Source organism: Manacus vitellinus, unplaced genomic scaffold (assembly GCF_001715985.3).
Source record: "Manacus vitellinus isolate BGI_N305 unplaced genomic scaffold, ASM171598v3 scaffold_56_pilon, whole genome shotgun sequence".
NCBI classification, from domain to species: Eukaryota; Metazoa; Chordata; class Aves; order Passeriformes; family Pipridae; genus Manacus; species Manacus vitellinus.
The window spans coordinates 1,499,736-1,522,627 of NW_021940660.1; the positions used below are offsets into that span (position 1 = coordinate 1,499,736).

General features: G+C 35.4%; 1 protein-coding gene across 2 annotated transcripts in view; it reads left to right on the forward strand.

Annotated features, from left to right (window-relative positions):
* COL11A1 (collagen type XI alpha 1 chain) overlaps positions 1-22,892 on the forward strand; it is a 133,571-nt gene that overhangs the window by 58,501 nt on the left and 52,178 nt on the right. For both annotated transcript variants that reach the window (XM_018081750.2, XM_018081751.2), the window contains 17 exons: positions 534-587; positions 691-744; positions 1,346-1,399; positions 4,125-4,178; positions 4,292-4,336; positions 5,628-5,681; positions 5,772-5,816; positions 6,246-6,299; positions 6,760-6,804; positions 7,979-8,032; positions 8,851-8,895; positions 10,414-10,467; positions 10,547-10,591; positions 13,879-13,932; positions 14,851-14,958; positions 18,375-18,428; positions 21,053-21,106. In XM_018081750.2, the coding sequence (XP_017937239.1) occupies positions 534-587; positions 691-744; positions 1,346-1,399; positions 4,125-4,178; positions 4,292-4,336; positions 5,628-5,681; positions 5,772-5,816; positions 6,246-6,299; positions 6,760-6,804; positions 7,979-8,032; positions 8,851-8,895; positions 10,414-10,467; positions 10,547-10,591; positions 13,879-13,932; positions 14,851-14,958; positions 18,375-18,428; positions 21,053-21,106 (927 nt within the window). The remainder of the gene's footprint in view (positions 1-533; positions 588-690; positions 745-1,345; positions 1,400-4,124; positions 4,179-4,291; positions 4,337-5,627; positions 5,682-5,771; positions 5,817-6,245; positions 6,300-6,759; positions 6,805-7,978; positions 8,033-8,850; positions 8,896-10,413; positions 10,468-10,546; positions 10,592-13,878; positions 13,933-14,850; positions 14,959-18,374; positions 18,429-21,052; positions 21,107-22,892) is intronic.

Sequence of the window (22,892 nt, forward strand, 5' to 3'; positions counted from 1 at the left end):
CAGTCACGCCCACACAGTCATCAGTCAAAGTAACATATGTTTGAAAAGTGAAATCAGATTTTTCACTCTCCCTCTGCTTAAAAGTATGTTGTGTAAAGCTAAGGTGGCATGTGAGCTGTTTACCAGCATAGCTCATGTTTGTGTATAAGTTAGGGATCCGAAATAAGCACTCTTAGTTTTCATCAAATATTTATAATATGACTAAATAATTTTGGCCTGAGAGGAAGAAGCTACAGGACTGAGATCTCCAAAGTCATGGAAAGAGTGTGAGAAACTTTTACATTAAATGATGAATTATGCCATGGATAGTGCCATCTCATGAAAACTAGGGTTAAAATTGGTAGTGCTAAGGCCAGTTTGGATGCCCATGTTCTTTTAAAACTAATGAGAAATTGGGAACCAGAATCCATCTCCTGGGGGAACAATGCAGCTTTGTGTATAAAAAAAATCTTATCTTGTTCCTGAGGTGAGGTTTTTAACTAACTTTCAGCTGACATTAATGTGATTCTAAGAATTGCACTCTTTAAATTCAGGGTCCTCGTGGTGTTCAAGGTGCCCCCGGTCCAAGTGGAAAAGCTGGCAAAAGGGTAGGTAGCGTATGGATCAGTTCTGCTCTGGGAAAATAGTTTTTATTAAATATTAACTGATTCCACTGCATTTTCAAATGTTTGCCCCTTTTGGCTTTTGCAGGGACGTCCTGGAGCTGATGGTGCCAGAGGAATGCCAGGTGAACCTGGTGCAAAGGTAAATAATAATAATAAGACCTGAGGCTTTATTGCAGTCTTGGAATGGACTAGACAGATTTTATGTAGGTACCACAGTTTCATCCAGGCCAACCCAAAATTCTTCTCTTAAGTGAAAATACTGAGATGTCAGATAGCTGGGTCAGATGCAAGAGCTGAGAATGAATCATCCATTTAAAATATGGTAATTAATGTTAATGGCTAGTAGTCTGACCTTGAAGAAACTTGATCCTTGGGGCATGATTCCTCTCTCTCTGAGTCAGTTTCTAGTTACAGAGTATCAGTAATAGTAAAGTCAGTTTTGCAACTGCAAAGTGCAGCTAGAATCAAGATTTTAATTTCGGTGTGGACTTCTTTTTATAAATAGCGTAACTACAACACAGGGAAAAAGTTGATTTGGCACCTTCTCTTGCTACAATGCGTAGAAGCAAATTTTGTGAATTTGATCTATATGATCACCTCCATGTATTTAATTTAAAAACAAAAGTGTACATATAATCAAGGGTAGAAATTAACTTATAGAGGGAAGGTGCAATTTATTCAGAGTAAGCAATACATAATGTAACAGTCATTTACTAAAGCTGTGATTTCTTCTTTCCTAGGGTGACAGAGGATTTGATGGTCTTCCTGGCCTCCCTGGTGACAAAGGTAACAGGGTAAGAAGAGAAATATGTATGTTTATAAAACACCAAATTGATACTGTCACAGAAATAATGCACCCTTCATTAAGAATAGCACTGAGAAATAAGGGGAAAGTTAAAACAGGGTGTTTCATGCTTTTCACGCTACAGAATAATATCTGTACCATCAGGCAATGCATTCTTCATGAAACTTTTTTAGTAATATCAATCAATAGACAACTATTTATATATATAGTAATGATTTAAATATATTTAAAGAATTCAGATCACATCTTCAGCTAGGTTTTGCTCTAATTTTCTTAGTTAAGGAATTTGCCTGTTGGACTTAACTGTCATTGTAAAGGAAATAGTAATAGGAAAAGGAAATTAGCATGAAGTTTCTGTATCAGGACCATGACAAATTTTAACCTGCTGAGAAGGTTGCTCAACAAAATGCATATGAATATTTAAATTGCAGACTGAATTTTTTAGTGTGGCTTATTCCAGCAACTGAAACTTAAAGAAAGATCACAGTCAGGTCAGATAAGTTAGGAAAACTTGTAGTAATATTTAAAACAAATAATATACTTGCTCCTTATGTCATACAAATCTATGGGATGAGGTTTCATCTTTCCCTACATGGTGTCGAAATAATCGCAATCAGGGATTTCTGCTTTAGATTATACCTCTAATTGTAGATGCTAGCAACCATGTGCCTGAATGTCCCTTCTTTACTGTTGTCCTGGTAAGTGCAATGCACCATAAAAGAAACAGTGAATGGGAATGTCAACAAAACCATTTCTATATGTGCTAAAGCTTGATGACCAAGAAATTATTACGTCATCCTTCAATGGGTAAGCACAGTTGCGTTTCCTAGAAAATCTCAACTGTGTTGGCTACTGAACCATAATGTAGTTCTTTTTTATAGCATCTAAGGATACTGCTTTGAGTTGTGTTTGCAATGGGGAAAGAAATTCTGGTGTCATAAAGAATTTTTTTATTCCTCTTTCATCATCCCCTCTTCTTAAAGAGTGTAAAACAGTCAGCACATGTCATAACTGAAACACAGCGTGCTCAGCAGGTGAACAGCAGAGGGGGCTCGGCATTAAGCACTTGCCACTGCTGCACTCTGAGGGCTGAGCAGAAATCTGGTCTGAATCAGGGAATGTGTGTCTGCTTTCCAATCTGGAATACTAGAATTGTGTGTGTGGCACCTTCCAAGTCATAAAAAAATAATTTTTTTTTTTAAATATTCAACTTATTTCATATTTCCTAAAAAAAAATAAAAATTAACTCCTCCTAAAATAGAAGAATAAGTGTGGATTGAAATTGGCAAAATAATAATGAAAATAATGACTTCTTTTCATCATTTCTTTCATCCCACTATATAAAAATCACTACTTTCTTGTGTTTCTGTGGAGATCTTCTGTAAATGTACGCACTGTGATCTTTGTGAAAGCAGCTCAGTTCAAAGCCAGATCAGATGGCTGTAGCTCTTGGAGTCACATATACTGACATATAATGGAAATGTTCAGTTGTCTTTGGCTTGCAATAATAAGCACGGCAAGACAAGGAAAGCGATTTTTCTCTTGTGGTTATATTTCAGCTGTAAAAGAATAGATGTTGAAAACCCATATCTTTAGAGTAGAAGTTTTAGACTGGTTTTAGAATTAGTCATATTGCACCTGTGAGTTGCAAATTGGATGTCTCTCTGAGGCTGTGCCTCTGTCAAACACAAGTTGTCAGACAGGAGTTCATGGATGAGATTCCCTGATTTCCAATGTAGAGCAGATCACACTACATGGTGCAATATTTCTTTTAACCTCAGTATCTATGACTTTGAACTTTTCTTATTTAGATTTACTAGGTGCATTAGTCTTCTATTTGGGGGATGTACTCTTGGGTATATGAGAAAGTTACCTAAAATTCCCTAGGAAGGCTCAGAAGTGTAAAGAACAGAGCCACTAAACAGTGACTCCATATATCTCTACCAGAATCCACAGCAGTGGTCAGGCTCCTTGGAGACACTGATAAAATTAGGGTAAACAGCATAAATACTTGGTTGTTGTCCAATGCCAGAAGGAAGTCACAGTCTAAAAGCCCACGGCCCACAAGGAGGTGAGTCGGTGGTGTTTGAGCTACGTAGCACACTAGTTCTCTTTAGGAATTGGGAAAGAAAAATAAACCCTAAAAGTATGGTCCAGAATCTACTGAGGCTCTGCGTATATAGACTTGAAAAGCCCAAACCTCTGAAGGGAAGTGTGGAAGTCTGGCTGCCTTCCAAAACCTCAGACAAATCAGTCCCAAGGCTCTTAGTGACTGGTGCCAAGGTGTGTGGTTCTGAAAGGGGGTCAGTAAACTTCTCTATGTATATTCCAGGGCCCAGCTATAGGTTTATTAACTTCTGACCCATGTACACAAGCCTTGTTTTACTGGCAGTAATACACTGTGTAGAGAAAGCAGGAAGGTGTTGATGAGACAAAGGAAAATGTGGGTAACACTATCTTCTGTAACAGTAGAAAATGTTACAGAGTGAAATTTTGCAAACACAAATAATTAATTTTTCAGTAAAGCTCATTTGTTTTTATACTAATATAATGGAAGATTTTACTAAGTACTGTAATCTACAGATTTGTATCAGCATGTCAAGACATGTTTTGACACATCAAACTTCAGCTAACACATTTGTTTTCATTTCCTTTCCCATCCATTATTGTTTCCAACAGCAGATGTTATTTTAATGACTTTCCTTGTTCTTCAGGGAGACCGTGGCCCACAGGGACCTCCTGGCTTACCTGGTGAAGACGGGTCAAGAGTAAGTTGCTATTCACACAGGAAAACCTAAAGTGAATCCTCAGGTAATGGGAACATGGTCACAATACATGTTCAGTTTTTGTCTAAAACTTGTTTTCTTTTGTACAAAAACAGGGAGAAGATGGGGAAGTTGGACCAAGAGGTCTCCCAGGTGAAGCTGTAAGCAATTCTTTTATTCTTTTGTTTCTGTTATAAACAAAAACCACTTTCAGATTTTTTTCCTTTCTGTTAAACTGTTCTGAATTCCAGGTATAAAAATTATTGCGTGTGTGTGTATGCCTGAAAAGCAAACAATTTAAGAGTTTTGTTAGGGATGAAACACCACTTACACAATTAGAATTCAACCAGGGGTGTATCCAGCCAAGTATATACAACTTTCAGAGTCACAAAGGCTATTTCCTATCCTGTTGTGTAAAATCAGTCACTGCAGTCCTTGATACATGACAATATAATCAAGCCCCTGTTTCTTTTAAAAGGTTTTCTAAGCATCGGCTTATTAGAAAATAAGGCCTGGATTCACCCCTTTTTTTCACACTACTCTGCTTCATTGTTTCACATGTTTCACATGCAGAATTTCCACTCCTGTCAGTTGGAATTCTGCAGGTGCTGTCACTGCAGAACAGAGTTCTGCATTGCAGGCAAGAAATCAAGCCTCAGAAAGGGGAATTTTACCCTAAATGTCTGATGTGCTGCTGCCTACTCACAAAGTACAACGAAGTTGCTACAGAGTTGGAGTGTTAGTGATTTGTGACTATATCATACATGAGGAGACTGGAGACTCAGTTCTGCCTACGTTAGTAGCATGGCATGAATGATGACACAGATGATAAAAACTAATATTCGTTTGCATAGTATAACATAGATTATGTTATAGACTCAAATCATGTTCACCTTATTTAGTCTTTTGTGGAAATTTCTAGGGGTAAGAAGAACAAATATGATTTTGGTTTCCAGACTGCCTTGCATTTATTATAATAAAATTATTAGCAATTTTTAATTATTTATTGGATTTTTAGTAAAGATAAAAACACTATTTTATACTTAGAATAGCAGTATAGAATATGACACACCATCGTGTTTTCAAAAGACAGGAATATAAACATGTATGCTACTGTTCAGGTCAGACTTCTAGACCAAGACGCAGCTGAAACTTTAGTGGAAGATGCTGTCCCAGTATTCTGCACCAGGAAATATGAATAACAATCTCCTACCTTTTTTGAAATGATAATATAGCAGCTAAATCAGAGCTTTCCCTTCCACTGACATCCTATTCAGACATAGGGTGTCCTTGAGGTGAATCTGTTATCAGTGAACTTTTTCCTTTCTTTCTTTCTTCCTAAACACCCTTCATCCTTCCTACTCCTTATTGCATCCTTTACTCGTCCTGCTCATGGGTGTCTCTGTTCAGAAAAAGACACACAGGTGTTAATAAGTGTTTCTTCTCTTGCAGGGTCCACGGGGATTACTGGGCCCCAGAGGAACACCTGGTCCCCCCGGACAACCTGTATGTATGAATTGATCTGTATTTGCAATTTCCAGGAGAAAAAAATGGAAGTCCACTGAAAGTTGCTCATGTTTATATTGTTTGTTGTAGGGCATTGCAGGTATTGATGGACCTTCAGGCCCAAAAGGAAACATGGTGAGTAGTAAACTGGGAATTAGAAAGGGAGTAAGTTCTAAGAATCCTTTCTATATTCACCCATACCTGCTACTATAGCGTCTATTCCATTTAATTAAACTTTTCTGTCAAAATATTATGATTTTATATAGAAAAGAGAAGCCTTCTGTTACTCAGTTTTCAGCCAGAAGGCCTAACCATGATTTGTCTCAAGCTCCTTTAGTACCATGGACTCCAGTGCTTAGGTCCTATGTGTGGGCAGTTATTCTCTATTAAAGAAAAGGTCATGATATTCATTAGCATGAAAAAATATGATGCTGGATAGAAAGTTGGTGGTAGACTTTAAAGAGGGAGGAACAATGATGAGTTTGTATTCCTTTTAGTTCTGACAATGAAGATCTGTAGTGCAGAAATGCAAACCTAATGCCCTACTATTTTTTTGCATGATAGGGTCCTCAAGGGGAACCAGGACCTCCTGGTCAGCAAGGAATTCCAGGCCCACAAGTAAGTGTAAAATAACTCCCAAGAAATACGATGTAATGTGCAGCAAATGTTTAATAAATGGAAATTACTAAAAGGTTAGTTTTCCATGTGCAAAACTGATAAAGCTTCAAGGATTTTATAAATAATACTACAAATGTGCCGAGGGCAGTGGGAGCAGAGTTTTTAAGCAAGTTTTCAGAGGGATTTTTCATTCAGGAGAAAAATGACTCATTCAGTGTTCCTGGAATGCAGCAGGAATGGCCACACCTGGAGGAGGGTTCTGAATAGGATCTTGTTACAGACCTACTGCCAGAATAGTGGCTTGTGCAAAAGGCTCACACAAAACTGATCTAACTTGTAAGGGGAAAAAAAGCCACTTATATTTGCCAGTGTGTTTAAACAGATTAATGAGGGACCTTTAGTAGGGTGAATGTATGTATATTGTTCTCCCTGCTTTCTCACACTGGTTTCTTTCTAACAGGGGCTTCCTGGTCCTCAAGGTCCTATTGGGCCTCCTGGTGAAAAAGTAAGTTACAGCTTTATTTTGTTATGTTGCAGTCAGTTCTGTGCAACAACCTTGTTTATGAGCTTGAAGGCTTTGCTATCTTTTATGGAATAGTAACCTAAATGTAAAAATCAGGAGATCTTCCTGAAATCATCAAGTAAATGAATAATCAATGGAGGCCCGGCTTTCCTCTCGTATACTTTTTCACAAGCATAACTTCCTCCCTTTATTTTGGTTTAATTTTGTTATTAGCTTCAGAATCCTATCTACAGTATTAAACCGTGGGTACTTTTATGTTAATTAATTTTAGAGGAAGCTGCAAAAATTACTTTTACTAATCCCTTTTTTATGACAAAGTTTTACCTACTCAAGTCTGATTCTGTTTTTTTCAAGGACTACAGTTTGACATAACTCTGCAGTGTAATTGGCATACTGTAGGGTCATTTGGTGTTTTTTTCTGATCTGTTTTTACATGTTCTTGTGGCTTGAAACACATCTTCTGGTAATTTTAAAACTGTCACTACTGAATTTTACACTAATTTACTTTTTTTCCCTTTTTGCTGAATTCCTGCTCAATTAATTCTTTTTTGATTTTTCTCCTCCTCGCTGTTTATTGTATTCTTTTAGAGAAAATGAAGGAAATTTTAGGAAACTATACACATACTTTTTACTTGTCAGTGTGCCTAAGAAGTGTTATTCTAGCAAAATGGACTACTTCTACAATATATGCATTTCCAAGGCTCTCCAAAAGCATACCACGCCTTTCAGCTACGAGCACTGTAGTTCTGTAACCTGAACTCTGCCTCTTGAACTTGATATCTTTCACTGGCGAATCCTTTTATTCCTGAAATTCTAAATAAGAGTTGATTTTATATACTGGAGAATTCTTCCCCATCTTGTGTTATGTGTGTGCATGTTCATAGAGTAATTTTGAAGCTTCTTCTCAGGCAAACATCTCATTAAAAAATATGGGTGGTGTGTTGGCTAAAGATTGTAAGAACTGGCCTTGCGCTCTTGCATTTATATATATGATAGTGTTACTCTGGCTTCAGTTTTGTTATATTTTTGGTTTATTCTTGATATCCAGATCAAGGGATTTACATATAACTGCATTTTATATCCTTAGCTCTTAAAGACAAATGTGTTTGACATGTTTGCTATTGTTCTTAAGATGGGTGTCTGTTACTGCATTTAGGGACCACAGGGCAAACCTGGCCTTCCTGGCCTTCCTGGTTCTGATGGGCCTCCTGTAAGTAACCAAATATTTAATCCCTTGAATGTTTAGATACTTTTACCAAGTGATAAATATTTATGGATACCTCTGTTGAAAAAACAAAATGGAGAGGGAAAATAGTGGTAGTCCAAGTCGGCAACTGCTTTTAGTACTGAGTATGACTGTGTCCCCTCACAGCTTCTTGCCCACCCCCAGCCTATTCACTCTTAATTGTCTGTTAATCTTTAGTTTCATTAAATGGCCTTTAAATTTTGCAGAATTTGCAAAATTTGCAAATTTTGTAAGAAAGAAAAGCAGTGGATTGGCTAATGTTTTGAGTACTGCAGTGTTAATGTCAGTGATACAGAAGAAAGTCTAAGATGTAAATTTATTTTATTTTAAAAGCAAATCACAGTTTAAAACAAAGACATAGAACGTTGAAACTAGATCAGCCTTCTACTGACTCCTGTGATAAATTCTGTAATTTTAAAAATAATTTTAGGAATGTCTTCATGCTGCAATATTAATCACTCTTCTTTCAAAATCAAAGTTGAGAGTCTCTTACATTAAAAACCTCTTACTGCTGAAACATTAACTAAACAGAAGGGAGGATGATGATATTCTTGAAAATATTGACATGAATGTAACTATTGTCCAGCTTTTCCTTTGTTATATAAACTAAATTGGTATTAAAAGTAAAATCTTTCCTCAAAATTTTTTGTGTCTCTTCTAATACAGAAGAAATGTGATTAATGTCCTGAAATTCAAATGTTTAAATAATTGTATTTTTATAATAAAAAGTCATTACTGAAAAACCAGTATTTTTCAAATCAAATACATTTCTCCTAAATCAGGGTCATCCTGGCAAAGAGGGTCAGTCTGGAGATAAAGGTGCATTGGTGAGTTTTAAAACTTTTCCATCTATTTACATAGATTTAAAAAAAAAATTGGCCATTTTTAGGCTGTATGACACATTTAGTGCTCCAAGAACTACTTAAAAAGCTAATAGAAAACCCATGACACATTCAAAGCATCTGTATGTGGACAAACATATTTATTGTATTTGAAATATTATAGACATTGTAAATAATATAAAGCTTACTCTTTCAAAGTAAAATTCATTTTGGAGTTGGCAGAGTGGCAATCAATAAAAGGTGCATACATTTCATATAAATAACTTGCAGATATTTTGAGTTTTCAATTCTGTTGTATGGAGTACCCACAAGAGTTCTTCAGAACCTGCTTTTCTGAAGATGTAAAAATGCATGCAGAGACCTTGCATTTTTTAGGTCACCTTCAACTAAATGTAAAGTAATTTTTTTTTTTCCTTGTAGAACCCTGGAGGGACTTGGGACTCTCTAAATTGTTCTGCTTGCTCAGTATTGACACTTATTTATCCAGAATAGCACTCATTGTAGCACCTGACATCAGTTTCAGTTTCAGTACTGTTTTCAAGGGCAGTGATAAAAGGTTGTATTCCGGATGACAGGATGAATGAATTAATAGGACATTTCAGAAAGTACAGTACCACTGACATAAGCGTGTTATATTTGTCCAAAATGTTACCTGTTAGAGGCTTTTACATTTTATCCTGATTTCTTAAGAAAATAAAGTTTACACAGAGTATTTATGATTTGAAAGTACAGGTGTATCACCATCTATCAGTTGTTCCTTAAATCTTTTGAATTTACTGCTCAATTTCACCAAATTTGATAGAAAGTTCAGTTTCTCAGAGATGTTTACAGTCTAAAAGGTTTTGTGAAAAGACACATTGGAATGAGGAAAAAGACACTAGCAATGTCCCCATTAGTGAAAGATTTTGTTATCTGTTCATCTCAGACACTGGCAAATCAACAGAGCAGCTCAGCCTCACGCAGGGATATGTTTCCAGGCATCTTTGTTTCCAGTGTTCACAGAACTCAGTTTCATTAGGCACAAGTCAGTACTGATAGCACCATGAGCCTTTTAGCTTTCAGGCTTGGAATCCTTTTTTTTTTTTTTAAACTATAACTTTTATTTTCCCCATTATTTTTATCTCTACTTTTGACTTGTGTCATCATCATAATTAACATAAATTTTCTCCAGTAAAACACCACTGGTTTCTAATCTGCATCTTTTTTTTTGTTCCTAATTGTTTGTTACTATTTACAATTACCATTGTTACAGATAATTTATATTGTAGATAGCTGCTTCTAAAATATACAAGTAGATCCAAGATCATAATTCTGTTAATAGTGACATTGAAGGGTTCTTTGTGATGTCTTAACTTTTCTTAGTGGCAGGCAGCCCAGTGTTATTTTGCTGTTTCACACAAGACTGCTGCATTGTAGTGAAAGAATAAGGATTAGACTCAAAAGAGAACTGCTTGCTAACCAAGTACTATACAAACAAAGGTTCTTTACTCCAATATATTTTAGGGCCCTCCAGGTCCTCAGGGTCCAATTGGCTATCCAGGTCCTCGTGGTGTAAAGGTAAGATTTAGTTATTGGATTCCTCCCCACACCCCTTTGAATATATGCATGTAAGTAATTCTTTATATTCTTCCATTAGGGTGCTGATGGTGTCCGTGGACTCAAGGGATCCAAAGGTGAAAAGGTAAATCTGACTGCAGTTAATTCTTTTCCCTTTTTTCACTGCAACATCTTCTGTCTCCTTCACTGCAGTGTGCTTTATCTTGCAGCAGTGGGTTTATTTTTGCCTTTCCCTAAGGACATACAAAGCCCAATTTCTAAATCAGTGACCTCCATGGTTATTTATGCTGGTACAGACTGAATATAAAACCTTCAGTTGTTAGAATGGTTTTGAATCCTTTTCACACCAGTTTAAGTAACTTCTCTCTAAGGTGCCCTTAAGTAGAGAATTAGACATTCCCTCTCTTGTTGGTAGATAACTATAGTGGATACTGAGAAGCTTGTGCATGAGAGAAATTTATGGTGACAATACTGTATTTTATCTGTTTTGATAGAGCTATAAGATAGATTTGTATTTTTTATATACTTAGTATGTACTTATGTACTTAGTGCAATGGCTTTCTAGGTTCAAGGTATTTTTGTTCCAGATCTTTGGCTTTGTCAAAGTGATGGACAGCTCCAGTCAGATACATGTATAGAAATGTGAAGAAAGCTCTCATGTTCCCCTGAGACCATTAATTGTATGTGTAGAGCTCTTATTAGAGCAAAGACCAGCTACTGTGAACTATACTGAGTGCTGATGGTTTGCAGTGACTGAAACTGCAGCCAGTATTGGTTTAAATTCATACTTCTCTCAGCATTCAAAATAAGAGACAGATAGCAAACCTGACCACACAGGCAAATTCAGCCTTGTGGCTCTGGTGGCTAATGTATATATTTATAGATATTTCTCAAGCAGAAGAGTCAGTCTTGCCAAAAAACCTTGATTTCAGCACTTGGCTCAGATGCCAAGAGCTGCTGAATATTTTCAAGCCTTCCTAAACCATGGTTTGTCTAGTCTGCATGCTCACTCTAGAGTTGCTCATTACATTTAAGCTGAAAAAGTGTGTGTTTAATACCTGTGGAGACTTGACAGTTCAAAACCCCAGATTTTTCTAGTGCCTTGTTGAGTGATTAATATCCAACTCGGATAAAATACAGGACTCGCATATAAATATGCTTAAGATATGTTTGTGTATACATCTGCTTGTATCAATGAGTACTGATTAGCATAATATTCACAATACTTCTGTGTTCCTAAAAATTGATCTCACAGTTGCAGTGGACGGTGAACTCTATTATATACCTCAGAAGGTCACGCAAAGATATTTCATAGTCTGTCCTCTTAGTGCTTTAAGGGTGTGTTACACAGGCCTTTTTTATTGAAATTACTCAGATGCCATTACATGGGCGAAAGCACTACGAGAGACCAAAATAAATAAACTTACCGGTCAGGAAAGCCTCTGTAGATCTGAGATGGTCCCAGGGATATCAGAGGAGGCCTTTCTCTGTACCAGTAAATGTAACTAGAACTCTTTAGCTATTTTATTTTTTGTTAACAGCAGAAGAGGAAATAGAGCATTCAGCTCTCTCCTCCTACATGGAATAAAATCAACCTCTTGTAGATCTCAATAGCTGGAACCTCACTGTGAAAGCTGGAGAAGAGTTTCAGTTCATTTGGCAGCAATTTGGTCAGTAGTTGGCACGTGGTCAGTCCTTGCTGATATGTTGCAAAGTGTTCTCATGTAATTATTACTGTCCATGGCCATAACTGAGCAACTTTTACAACTGAAGCTTTTTTGATGTATTCTTCACTCTGCCTTTCACCTCTTTCTAAATTTTAAGAAAGGCCACCTTAAAATTTTAATTTATGCAGTAGAAGATGACCATATAAAGCTTTGTTTCGCCATCTAGAAAGCATGGCATACCTGCTTTCGGAATGGTTTTTAGCCTATTCTTTTTGACAGAATCACATGAACACATTCTATTAAGAATCTATATTTACTTGTTTGGTTTTATTTTTTTTTTTAATTTTGATGTCTCCCTACCTATTTTTAACTGTTTACCACTGGCAGATCTATTTCTATCACCCTTTCTAGGGTTATTTGTTGCATGCAGTATGACAACTTCCAAACAAATTCAAAAGAGCTTCAGCCTTGCAGTCCATCTCAGTTGCTGATCAGGGAGAAAAAGCTTTTGCGGGCCCAGGAATGCAGAACACAAACTTGTTTTTTTAAAGCGAGGATGAAATACAAAGCCTTCTTGGTTTTTTTTCGGTAGTGTGGAGTACATTATCACTCTTTCTTGGCTTTATTGACAGTCCAAATATTACTCAGATTCTAAGTCAGCAATATTCTTCAGCATACAAAAAAACTAATGGTATCATAATAAAACATTTTACTATGTGTTTATTCATCACAAAGACCTTTGCTGCCAGATTATAACTAAGCATCAGATGAAAACTGAGTCAATAATCTTGGCTGTCTGGATATTGGAACAGTAGTTTTATGATGAGTTAGTCTAAGAAAGCTGAACCAAAAGCTGATCCGTTTATGCTGAAGCAAGACATCAACAACTCCACTGAACACATCTGGAGATTTCTGTTTGCATCTGAACTAACTCATACAGGTGTAAATGAAACTTGTCTGAGTACTATCTGCTTGTACTTCAGCATGGAGACCTATTAAATTGCTTGAAGTAAATTCTCTGCCAGAATTTTTAGGCCGTAAATAAGTAATTCTCACTAGGAATAACAATAATGTGCATCTGGTTTGCCACTGTATATGGATTCAGTCTTAATGTTAATTTTTTTCCTGCTTTCTTTCAACCATTTCAGCCAATGAGAGTAGACAGATTTGAGTATTGCTGGACATCAAACTGCTGATAGAGATGTCTACTTCTTTTAAGTTATGGGCATTATTATGTCAAGGTTTTTTTGTTAATTTATTAAGATGTCACAACTAGTCAACTTTTTGATTTCCTTTCATGATTCTATTTAGATGCTAGTTTAAAAGAAAAAGGGAAGTTCTGCTGTCAAAACGAATAACACTGAATAATTTGCCACCAACTTTTTCTTTAATTGAATGGATGACCATATTAAAAAGAGTGATAATCAAAAACAGTTTAGGAGTTAAGAAAGGACTTTGCAAGAAAATTCATATTGAAACAGAAAAGTTACATTGCTTCTGTCTTTAACTAGATTTTTCAACAGCTGTTATTAAAAACTTTCAAACTAAAAAGTCATTTTGTATAGTGCACAGCTATATTTTCTATAAAATAGTAATAGACATAGTAGATTTTCTTGTGTCTGAAGTTCTTGCTTTATGCACATTATTTTAATCTGCAGTGAACATATTTTCTTAATTCTTTTTGCAGAAAAAAAAAAATCCTCTTATTACTAAAAGTCTTTAAATGAATTTCTGTCTTTTTTAGGGTGAAGATGGTTTTCCAGGATTTAAAGGCGACATGGGTCTTAAAGGTGACCGGGTAAGCATTTATTCATAGCCCATATGTTCTTAAAAGTTTAAGTGTTATTATTTTGAAAGGATCACTAAAATAAAAAAATATATTTTAACAAAAAATAAAATAAAGGCTAGTAGCTTAAATTATTATTATTCCCTGTGCATGCACAAATTTGAGGCAGAGATATGGTTCTTGTGAATCAACAATGGCACAGTTATAAGGAGGAAGTGAATGTCAGTCTTGAATATCCTTTTCACTAATCTTCTTCCTAGGGAAACTCCTTTTCCAGATTCCAAGATCTCCAGTATTTGCCCGAGGACAATTTATCTATCTAGGATAAAGATATTTCTCTTCCAACCCAGCATCTTGCAAATCTCTGTCAAAATGTTTATTTAGCCCAATGGGTGATTACATCCTTTCATAAGAAGTATTCTGGAGGTTCTAAAAAAACTCTTTAGAGGCTCCTGGCCTGTATCTGTTGTCTGTATACATAAAGATGGTATCCACATAAGTACTTAAAAGACAGGATTCTTTCTATGGGCTACCAGGGTGTCTTCACAAGAATTTGGGAAAGGAAAAATAAGAATACACAATTTCCAAATGCAACTGTCTTCAGGCAAGACAACTAGGCTCTTACACTTGTGAAGGTAATACTCAGTGTCTAATTTGTATGTATTTGCATTTATATGATGAACATAAGTAGTAGTATTTTCCTAATAGGAGCTTGAACAGGGCTTTGAGCAACCTGATCTAGCTGAAGATGTCCTTGTGCGTTGCAGGAAGAACAGATGACCTTGTAAAAGTTCCTTCCAACCCGAACTATTCTATGATTTCCATCTCTATTTAGATTAACTGGAAAGTTATTTTCAAGTAATGTTAGGTAATCTTTCTAATATATTCACAAAAGCAATTGTTCTATATTTATAAGGCAATGTATTTTAGGGAGAAATTGGTCAGCCAGGTCCACGAGGAGAAGATGGTCCAGAAGGTCCAAAAGGTCGAGCGGGTCCATCTGGGGATCCAGGTGCTGCTGGTCCAGCTGGGGAAAAGGTCAGTAGCCAGAAATCAACATAAACATGTCATTGTCTCATAACATAGATGGAACCCATAGTCTTCATCACTAAAAAAAGAAGTCTCCATATCTGCAGAATCTTTAGCTACCTAATAGTAGTTTTTATGAGACACGACTAAAATAGACCACTGGAGTTCACATTTGAAGAAGTATTGGGAATCATTATTTTGTAAGTATACAAAATGGCATTATAGTACTTCACCAGTACGTAAGGCAACTGCATTCTTATCCCAAATTACATACAGTGCATGCCAGCTGTGGAAAACAGCTGCAAAGAAAATAGCTGGGCACAAAAGAGAATAAAGATGCTGCTGGAGAGTGAATTAATATTGAGACATATTGTGACAAATTGTGATTTGAAGATTGTTTTAAACAGAAAGCATATCCTGAATAAAAAAGTCAAAAGTAGTGTTGGTGAAAGGGAAAGGGGCTGTTAAAATGGGGGACTGAAAAAAAGGATGGTGGCATGAAATACAAGACAGAACAAGCACAGAGATAAGTACAGATCTCTGTAGAATCCTGACCTCAACAAAAGCCACTTGAGTTTGATACAGAGGATTGAAAGGAGGCTTAGGAATGGGGGTGCAGGTACTATATTTCACTGTGTGGCAGCACCAGAAGGGAAAGGTGATTTCAGCAGTGGTAATTTGAATAACTGGGAAAGAATGATAACATAAAATAAAATTAAACAAAAATTACAGTTCAGAAATGTATATACTACATTTCACTAGAGTGAATGCTGATGAAAGTATTTCAATTTTTTGATAAACTATGGAATTAATTCTACTTCTGTCTTGAAAAGCATAGGACAGAAGGTGCATTTTACATTTTGTTCTCAGTTACACTGTCTTTGAAGTAGGAACAGTTAGTATTTTCCAGCAACATCCCATCTCACATGATAATTAATTATTCTATCTTTATCTGTATACACTCTTTGAAAGTATACACTGAAATCTTAAAAAGTATGTGGTGCTACTAAAAAGGTAACAAAGTTCACAGCTGAGTTTTGTCAGGAAGAAAAATATGTGTTCAACAAACTTGGAAACAAATTCTTTTCATCAAAAGCTGCTGTGTTTTGCAACTATATCATTAGTAGAACTTCAGAAAGATGTTAGGGTTATAATTTGATCATGTCATTCATAAACTCTTAGAAAAGTGTATATGGAAAAACTCAGTTCACTCATTACAAAAAAGATTTACTTAACTATTGGGAATTATTTATTAAATTATGTTTTCTACAATTTTGCAAGATACCTCACCAGCTTGGTCACTGAATTGATTCCTTAGGTCATGAATCAAAGAACATAGAAAAAAGAAACTCAGAATTATTCTCTCACATGAATGCAAGCTGAGTTCACACCAGAAAGCCAGTTACTTTGTTTTAACTAAGTCAACAAAACAGTCCAGTATAATAAGTTATATTATCTTCACCCACAATATATTTCTATTCTCCAGAAAGAACTATATGTTTCATGACAATGGTTATTTTCAGTATTGCTGACTGACAAAAATGTAAGAATATTTGGAATCCTGTAAAAATTGTTATTGTTGTCATGATGTATGCAGAATAATTAATTCTGGACATCTAGGAAATAGTCCATTTTTCTCAAATCTTTATAACCTAAGTAAAAAAAAAAATCCAAAGTAAACCAGATCAAAACAAAACAAACCTTTTTTTTCTTAATATTTGGTAATTTCCAAATATTAATTTGAGTTATTTTTAATTCTTCGTATTCAAATTACTCAGTATTAATATAGGTTCATGTTTTCAAGCAGTTTTTCTTCACTGTGATGTATTTGGGACTCTGACAGTCTCACAAGTCCAGAATCTGAAGCTCTAAATACCAGAAGACATTTGAAAAAAAAAACATTAGCTGGCCTTGGAATTTTAGACCTACAGTTTTCCCCTTTCTGCAAATCTTTCTACCTTATCTTGCCCTTTAGAATTCAGGCATGCTCTGTGGATATTCTATGGATACTTGGCCAGAACAGAGTGGATCAGAGAGGAATTCTGTGGTGTTGGTCCTGTGATATTTATTTTAGTTCAAAAACTAAAATAATCTTTGAGAACTCTTGGGCCTCCTCACAATATTAGGAAAATATATAAAACCAGTTATAAATGTTCTGTTCTCCTGTCATTCCTATGATGTATTTAATGCAAAGGTACTAGTCTTGTAATGAAAGTAATGAAATTGCCAGAGTAGACTCTTGGGCACTATGTTCAACTGATTCTGTGATAAGAAAACTCTATTTTCCAAGTAGGTCTAAGGCTGAATTTGCTTAATTAAGGAAATCCCAAGTAGGGTGCCAAAAAAATGGGGAACATATCAGGAAAGAGCTTATCATTAAAAAAAAACATCTGTATCCACAGTCAAAACCTAGGCAACTGGGCTTGCTTAATCATAAAATAAGGGATAAAACTTCCACTGATTTTGGCAAGAGTTTGATGCGCTGTCATGCTACAAAACATTTAAATCATTGCAATGCGAGCAACTTGTTTCAGTGGGGCACAAAAGTGGCAGCATTATAATTTTTTTCATAAATGTAAAAATTGTTCTTCTACAATGTCTCACCAGACACATACAGTTGCAAGAATATGATAATATACAACATATTTTTCATGTGTTGCATTTTTTACCAACAGACATTTTTTGGCAAATCTCCAACCCCATACAGGTCTCTCCTTCCTATTTTTCATTACCTAAGGTTACTGCGAGTACCTTATGATACTCTGTAGTCATATCTTTTCTATTGAGATCTTCTCCAAAATGTGATAGTCTGGAAAAAAGACAAATTCTTCCCCAGAGTTCCCATCTTTCAAAGTCTGAAACTGCTTTCCCTTGCCTTTGAAAGCGGCAAACAATCACTCATCCTCTAGAGGTCTAAAGAGACCAACTCAATGGAGTAGGGTACTGTATTTCATTTCTGAGAATGGCTGATGTCAGCAAATAGTCAGTGGGGCGTGATTTATCATAGTCTCAGTTTAGAACTATTCAAGAAAAGCATTGATTCTTCAAATGCCTATTCATGAAAAGTCAACTGTCACACAGTATAAACTAAAAATAATTTCTCCTCACTTAAGCCTATTAACAGCCTGATTTCTTAAAGAATATTAATTGTTTAATGACGTCAGCCCCACAACACTTCATGGGGGAGAAAAGAAAACACTGAGGCATTGGTTTCTCTGGATTCATTCACTGGAGTGGGATTTTTATTTAGGTTTGGGGAACTAAGCTCACTGGTGATTAATTTTAAAAATGAGAAATTGATTTAATTGAATATTATATTCCATGAAGTATCATCACTCCATGTTGAGAAAAAATTATTTTGTATAGAAGTTTGCTGAACCACTAAGGAGGATAAATTAAAATTTAACACTGCTTTCTTATTACAGGGTAAACTTGGTGTACCTGGATTGCCAGGATATCCAGGAAGACAAGGTCCAAAGGTGAGATGTAAATGAGCTGTATATTGTGTGCTTTGACATTAGTTATTTTATTTGTGTGTTTGCAGAAACAGGGTGTGGACATCAAAGAAAGGACCATTTTTCTCATTTTCTTTCTTGGCAGTCATATTTTGAAGTAAAATCTTTAATAATGTGGGAATCCCTAAGTTAGGCTCTTTATGGAGCAGTATATTTCCTCTTCTTAAGTACACTGCCTTCAACCCTTTGCCATGTTCTCGTGCTCTCATGACTTGTGTTTTTGTGTAAGCATCAGAAACTGGCATGCAGTAAACAACGTGAAAATTAAGGAATTGCTGATATGCTTGAAAGAGAATAAGCACTATATTGACCACTAAATGGATGCTGATAGTGATGGGAATTTTCGGTGTGGTACAAGGATTCCATTTGTGTCATTACTGCTTCTTCTATAGAATAAGCCTTTTTTCTTTGAAATATATAATTTACTATTTTCATCAGGTTTTCCTTTAGCTTCTTTTAAGACAAATGTGACAAAACCCATGCCTACCTCTATCCTTCAGCCATCTTTTACATTTGGATTGCAACAGAAAACCATGCTGGGAGCTTCCGGTTTAAGTGAAGGATTTTATTTTTAAAACATTTTTATGAAATATATTTTTATCAAGGATGTTCTAACACAGCTTTAGGAAACAGGCAAGCTCTCCTTTCTGAGATTAGCAAGAAATAAAAAATGGAATAAAAGCATAGTTCTACAGATATTTCCTTGTGTAGAGGAGACCAGTAGGGAGACATTGCACCTCCAGACTGTGTCAAATAAGACAAATAAGAGTTCTTACATTGTTCCATTCTAATAACAAAAATTATAGAACATTTCAAATAAAAATTGATTGACATATTTCCAACACAGACTTGGTCAAGAATTTCCTTGTATTAAATTTTTATTACATTAAAATTGAAAATAGCTGTCAAGCTGTGTTCACTGTTTACTCTTCTAATTTGTTGCTTAAATTTCCAAGAAAGAATAATGACAGCTACAAAACACAACTCACTGGAGACTTCTTTGGAAACTTATTCACAGTCCAGATCAAATTAACACAAGGGAGTAAGAAAAAAAGCAGCAGAAAAATACGTTAGCTGTGCAAAGCAAATAGGAAATCTTGTCCCAGTACTGTTAAGAAGGTTCACACCATTCTTTTTGCTGATACTTACTTGCTTTTCATGATTTTTCTTCTGAGAATTGTTCTTAAAGTACTGCCATTTGCTCATAATTTTCACTATGCCTTTTTTTTCTTCAATCCAGTCCCTCTTGATTAGCACAATTTCAAAAGTACTGTACGTATTTACAACCAAGTCATGCCTATTAGTGCCCCATCATTGGAGTCATGTATTTACTGGCCTTTTAATTTTAAAGAATGTGCTTGGGCTTCACAGACTAGAATTTTCAGTTTCATTCATGTATAAAGTTATAACTGGTGAAGAATTAAAAGGCAAGAAAGAGAATGAAAAGAAAAGGAAAGAAAAAGAAAAGGAAAATAAAGGAAGAAAAATTTTCCTTTTCTCCCACCAGTCAGTATCAGTCAGGGTGTCATTAGAATCTGTGTTTGTGGAGGTGTACTGCCCCTAAGTCTTTTATGGATAATTGGAATGATTGTGTGAAACAAGTTTCATTAGAGGAAAGACATAAGTAAGAACAAGAGGAAAAAAATGAAAAAAAATAATTGCATTTCAAAGAAAAGCACCAAGAAATTATATTTTAAGCTTTTGTTATATGCATTTCATTTGCCACTAAAATACTAACAAGCTGCACAGACAGAGGTGCATTATCACAGCAGGAAGTCTGGCTAGTAAGTTTTAGTGGCTGATGAAACCAAACACTCTTGATTTGCATCTCCAGTCAGTTAAAAGTGTATTTTATCATGTCTGTCACCTCTTTGACCCAAAGTCCCTTATGGCAAATTAGCACCTTGGCAGGTAAAAGATCTACTGTCCCACTGAACCTGTCTACCAGAAATAAATAAGAAAATAGTACAGATTAGGCTGGGCAGTTAGCAAAAGAAAAGGGGAATAAAAAGGGAGGAAGGAGGAATAAAGCTGGGAGCAGTTTCAAGTCAGATACTCTCACATTCTGCTTATGCATGAATTGTATGTATCAGTTAAACAAAACTGTCCAGTGGTCAATTTACAACGAATAAAGCATCCGAAGTACTTAACTTACAGCTCAGTAAAGTGAATAGAGCGTGTGGCAAAACCCTACAATTTTTTTTAGTTATTTTTTTAAAAGAATTATTATACTGTGATGCAACAAGGCTTTGTTTGTTTGTCTGCCTTATGATACAGTTATTTCTAGTGAGCTGTTACTAATTATTTCTTCTCCAAAAAAATCGTGCAGATTTAATAGGTCTTTTATTGTCTAATAAAATGAAAAATAATGTCCATTCTATATATTGATTTATTTTTTTTAATGCATTCTGGACTTGAAGCATTATGGTGAGTTTATTTACAGCTTTCATGAGTGCCATCACACTTGCAAGTTTAACATGGACAATGTGCATGATTTTTAACTTGTGCTTTATGTGGAAATTAAATATTGACTATACTACTGTTTTGCTGTTGATATCCTCTGATATTTGCACTGCTTTCTTACATAGGGCTCGACTGGTTTCCCAGGATTTCCTGGTGCCAATGGAGAGAAAGGTGCAAGGGTATGATAATTCATTCTTGCATGACAATTAACTTTTGAAACTCTATGCCATGGGAAATCACCAAAACCCAAGGATACAAGCTACTGTCTAAAGAACTATAAAACAAAGCTTTCCACATTTAAGATGGACCTCTATGTGTCTATACTGAGACACTATTTTTATACTTTAAGGTATTAATCTAAATATACAAGAAGTGGGCCGCTTTCTGCTGCATATGCTGTCATAATCATATGATTTGAAAAAGAGGAAAAAAGTCACCTTTGCTGAAGGGGATTTTTTGGACAGTATAGCTGACTGAGTTGGCAAGAACTATTTTCCCGTATCCCATGAATTATCCTCCTACCATGCAATTTATCCTCAAGGAAATTCAACTTGTATTTCATAAGTATTCTGATTTGCCACAAGGTAGTTTTTTTATAGGCTTAGCTTCAAAAAAGCAAAATATACCAGACAAGACGAAGAATATATACTATTACATATATTAAAAAAATATAAAATTACATCTTTTCCTGCTTTGTTTGATGGAAGCAGGTGAGGGAAAATCTGTTATGTATATTCTTCAAACTATAACAATTAAAAATAGATTAGAAAAAAGGTCACTGTGCTGTTGTCTCTAAAGCTCAGTTGCACATAGCAGAACATGTTAGAAAGATGATGAAATTAAGAGATGAGTCAGAATTCGTAGGTGATAGCAACTTAAACTGAAGTAGCACATCATTATTCTTAGGAATCTATTTTAATTTGTATCACAAAATAACGCAGAAATTCATTCTTTTAAGATGAACTGTATGAAATCCAATTGCACTTGCACTGCTTATGTATGGTTTAAATTTTTCTTGTATTATTTTAACTAAGATAAAAATATGTTGTTATTTACAGGCACAAACAATAAAACAATGTGCAGTTCATCCTTTTTAGGAAAAATGACACATGATTGCTAATACAGATTTAGAAATACAGGTTTAGAAAGCAAACAAAACAATAGCATCAAACAGCAGACTTAAAATTATGAAAATCTAACTATGCTGATCTGTTATCTGTTATAAAGCTTTCAGTTCACATAATAACACCATCAAACTGCTTGTGTACTTAAGTATTAAACTGATCATCAATAAGACCATAACTGCTCGTTTTGTAATGAGAATCAGATATTGTTAATCTTGCCTGAAGGGTTATCATTGTGTTTTATGCTACCACGCATACAGGTACTAGGAAAGACAGTCCTTGTCCCTGAGATCACAAGCTGTGTAGCATTTCAAAAACAACACGTAATTTTTATTTTGATAAGCGAAATAAAACCAACAGAAAAAAAAAAACTGCCAAGAAAGCAGGTGTGTGCTTTTAATTGGTTTTTGGTAAAGGCAAGTTTTATGCTAAAACATCTCTGCTGATTTTTTGTTGCTGTTTTGTTTACCTCAGAGATTAGAAAGTACCAGTCATCAAGTTCCTTTTTCTACCTGAAGAATACTCTCTTGAATTTTAAGATTCTTCGTGTTACAATGCACAGCAATATTAATGCAGAACCTAAAGAAAAAATTCTGTTGAGTATGATCAGGAGATATATTAAAGCAAAAAATAAAGGGCTAGTATTCAGGTAAGTTCTGTATTGCTGTGCAAATGCACGTAATTTTGGTAGCTATTACAGTCCTCATTTCTGTTCTAAATGAAGAGAGGCTTGCCTTTCTTTTTTCTATTAACCTGTGGAGTTGTGCATGGGAACCTGGGAACCTTGTCTTCAAGGCTGTTATTACACTGGAAATGATACCAAGTCCTTTAGACTACTGCA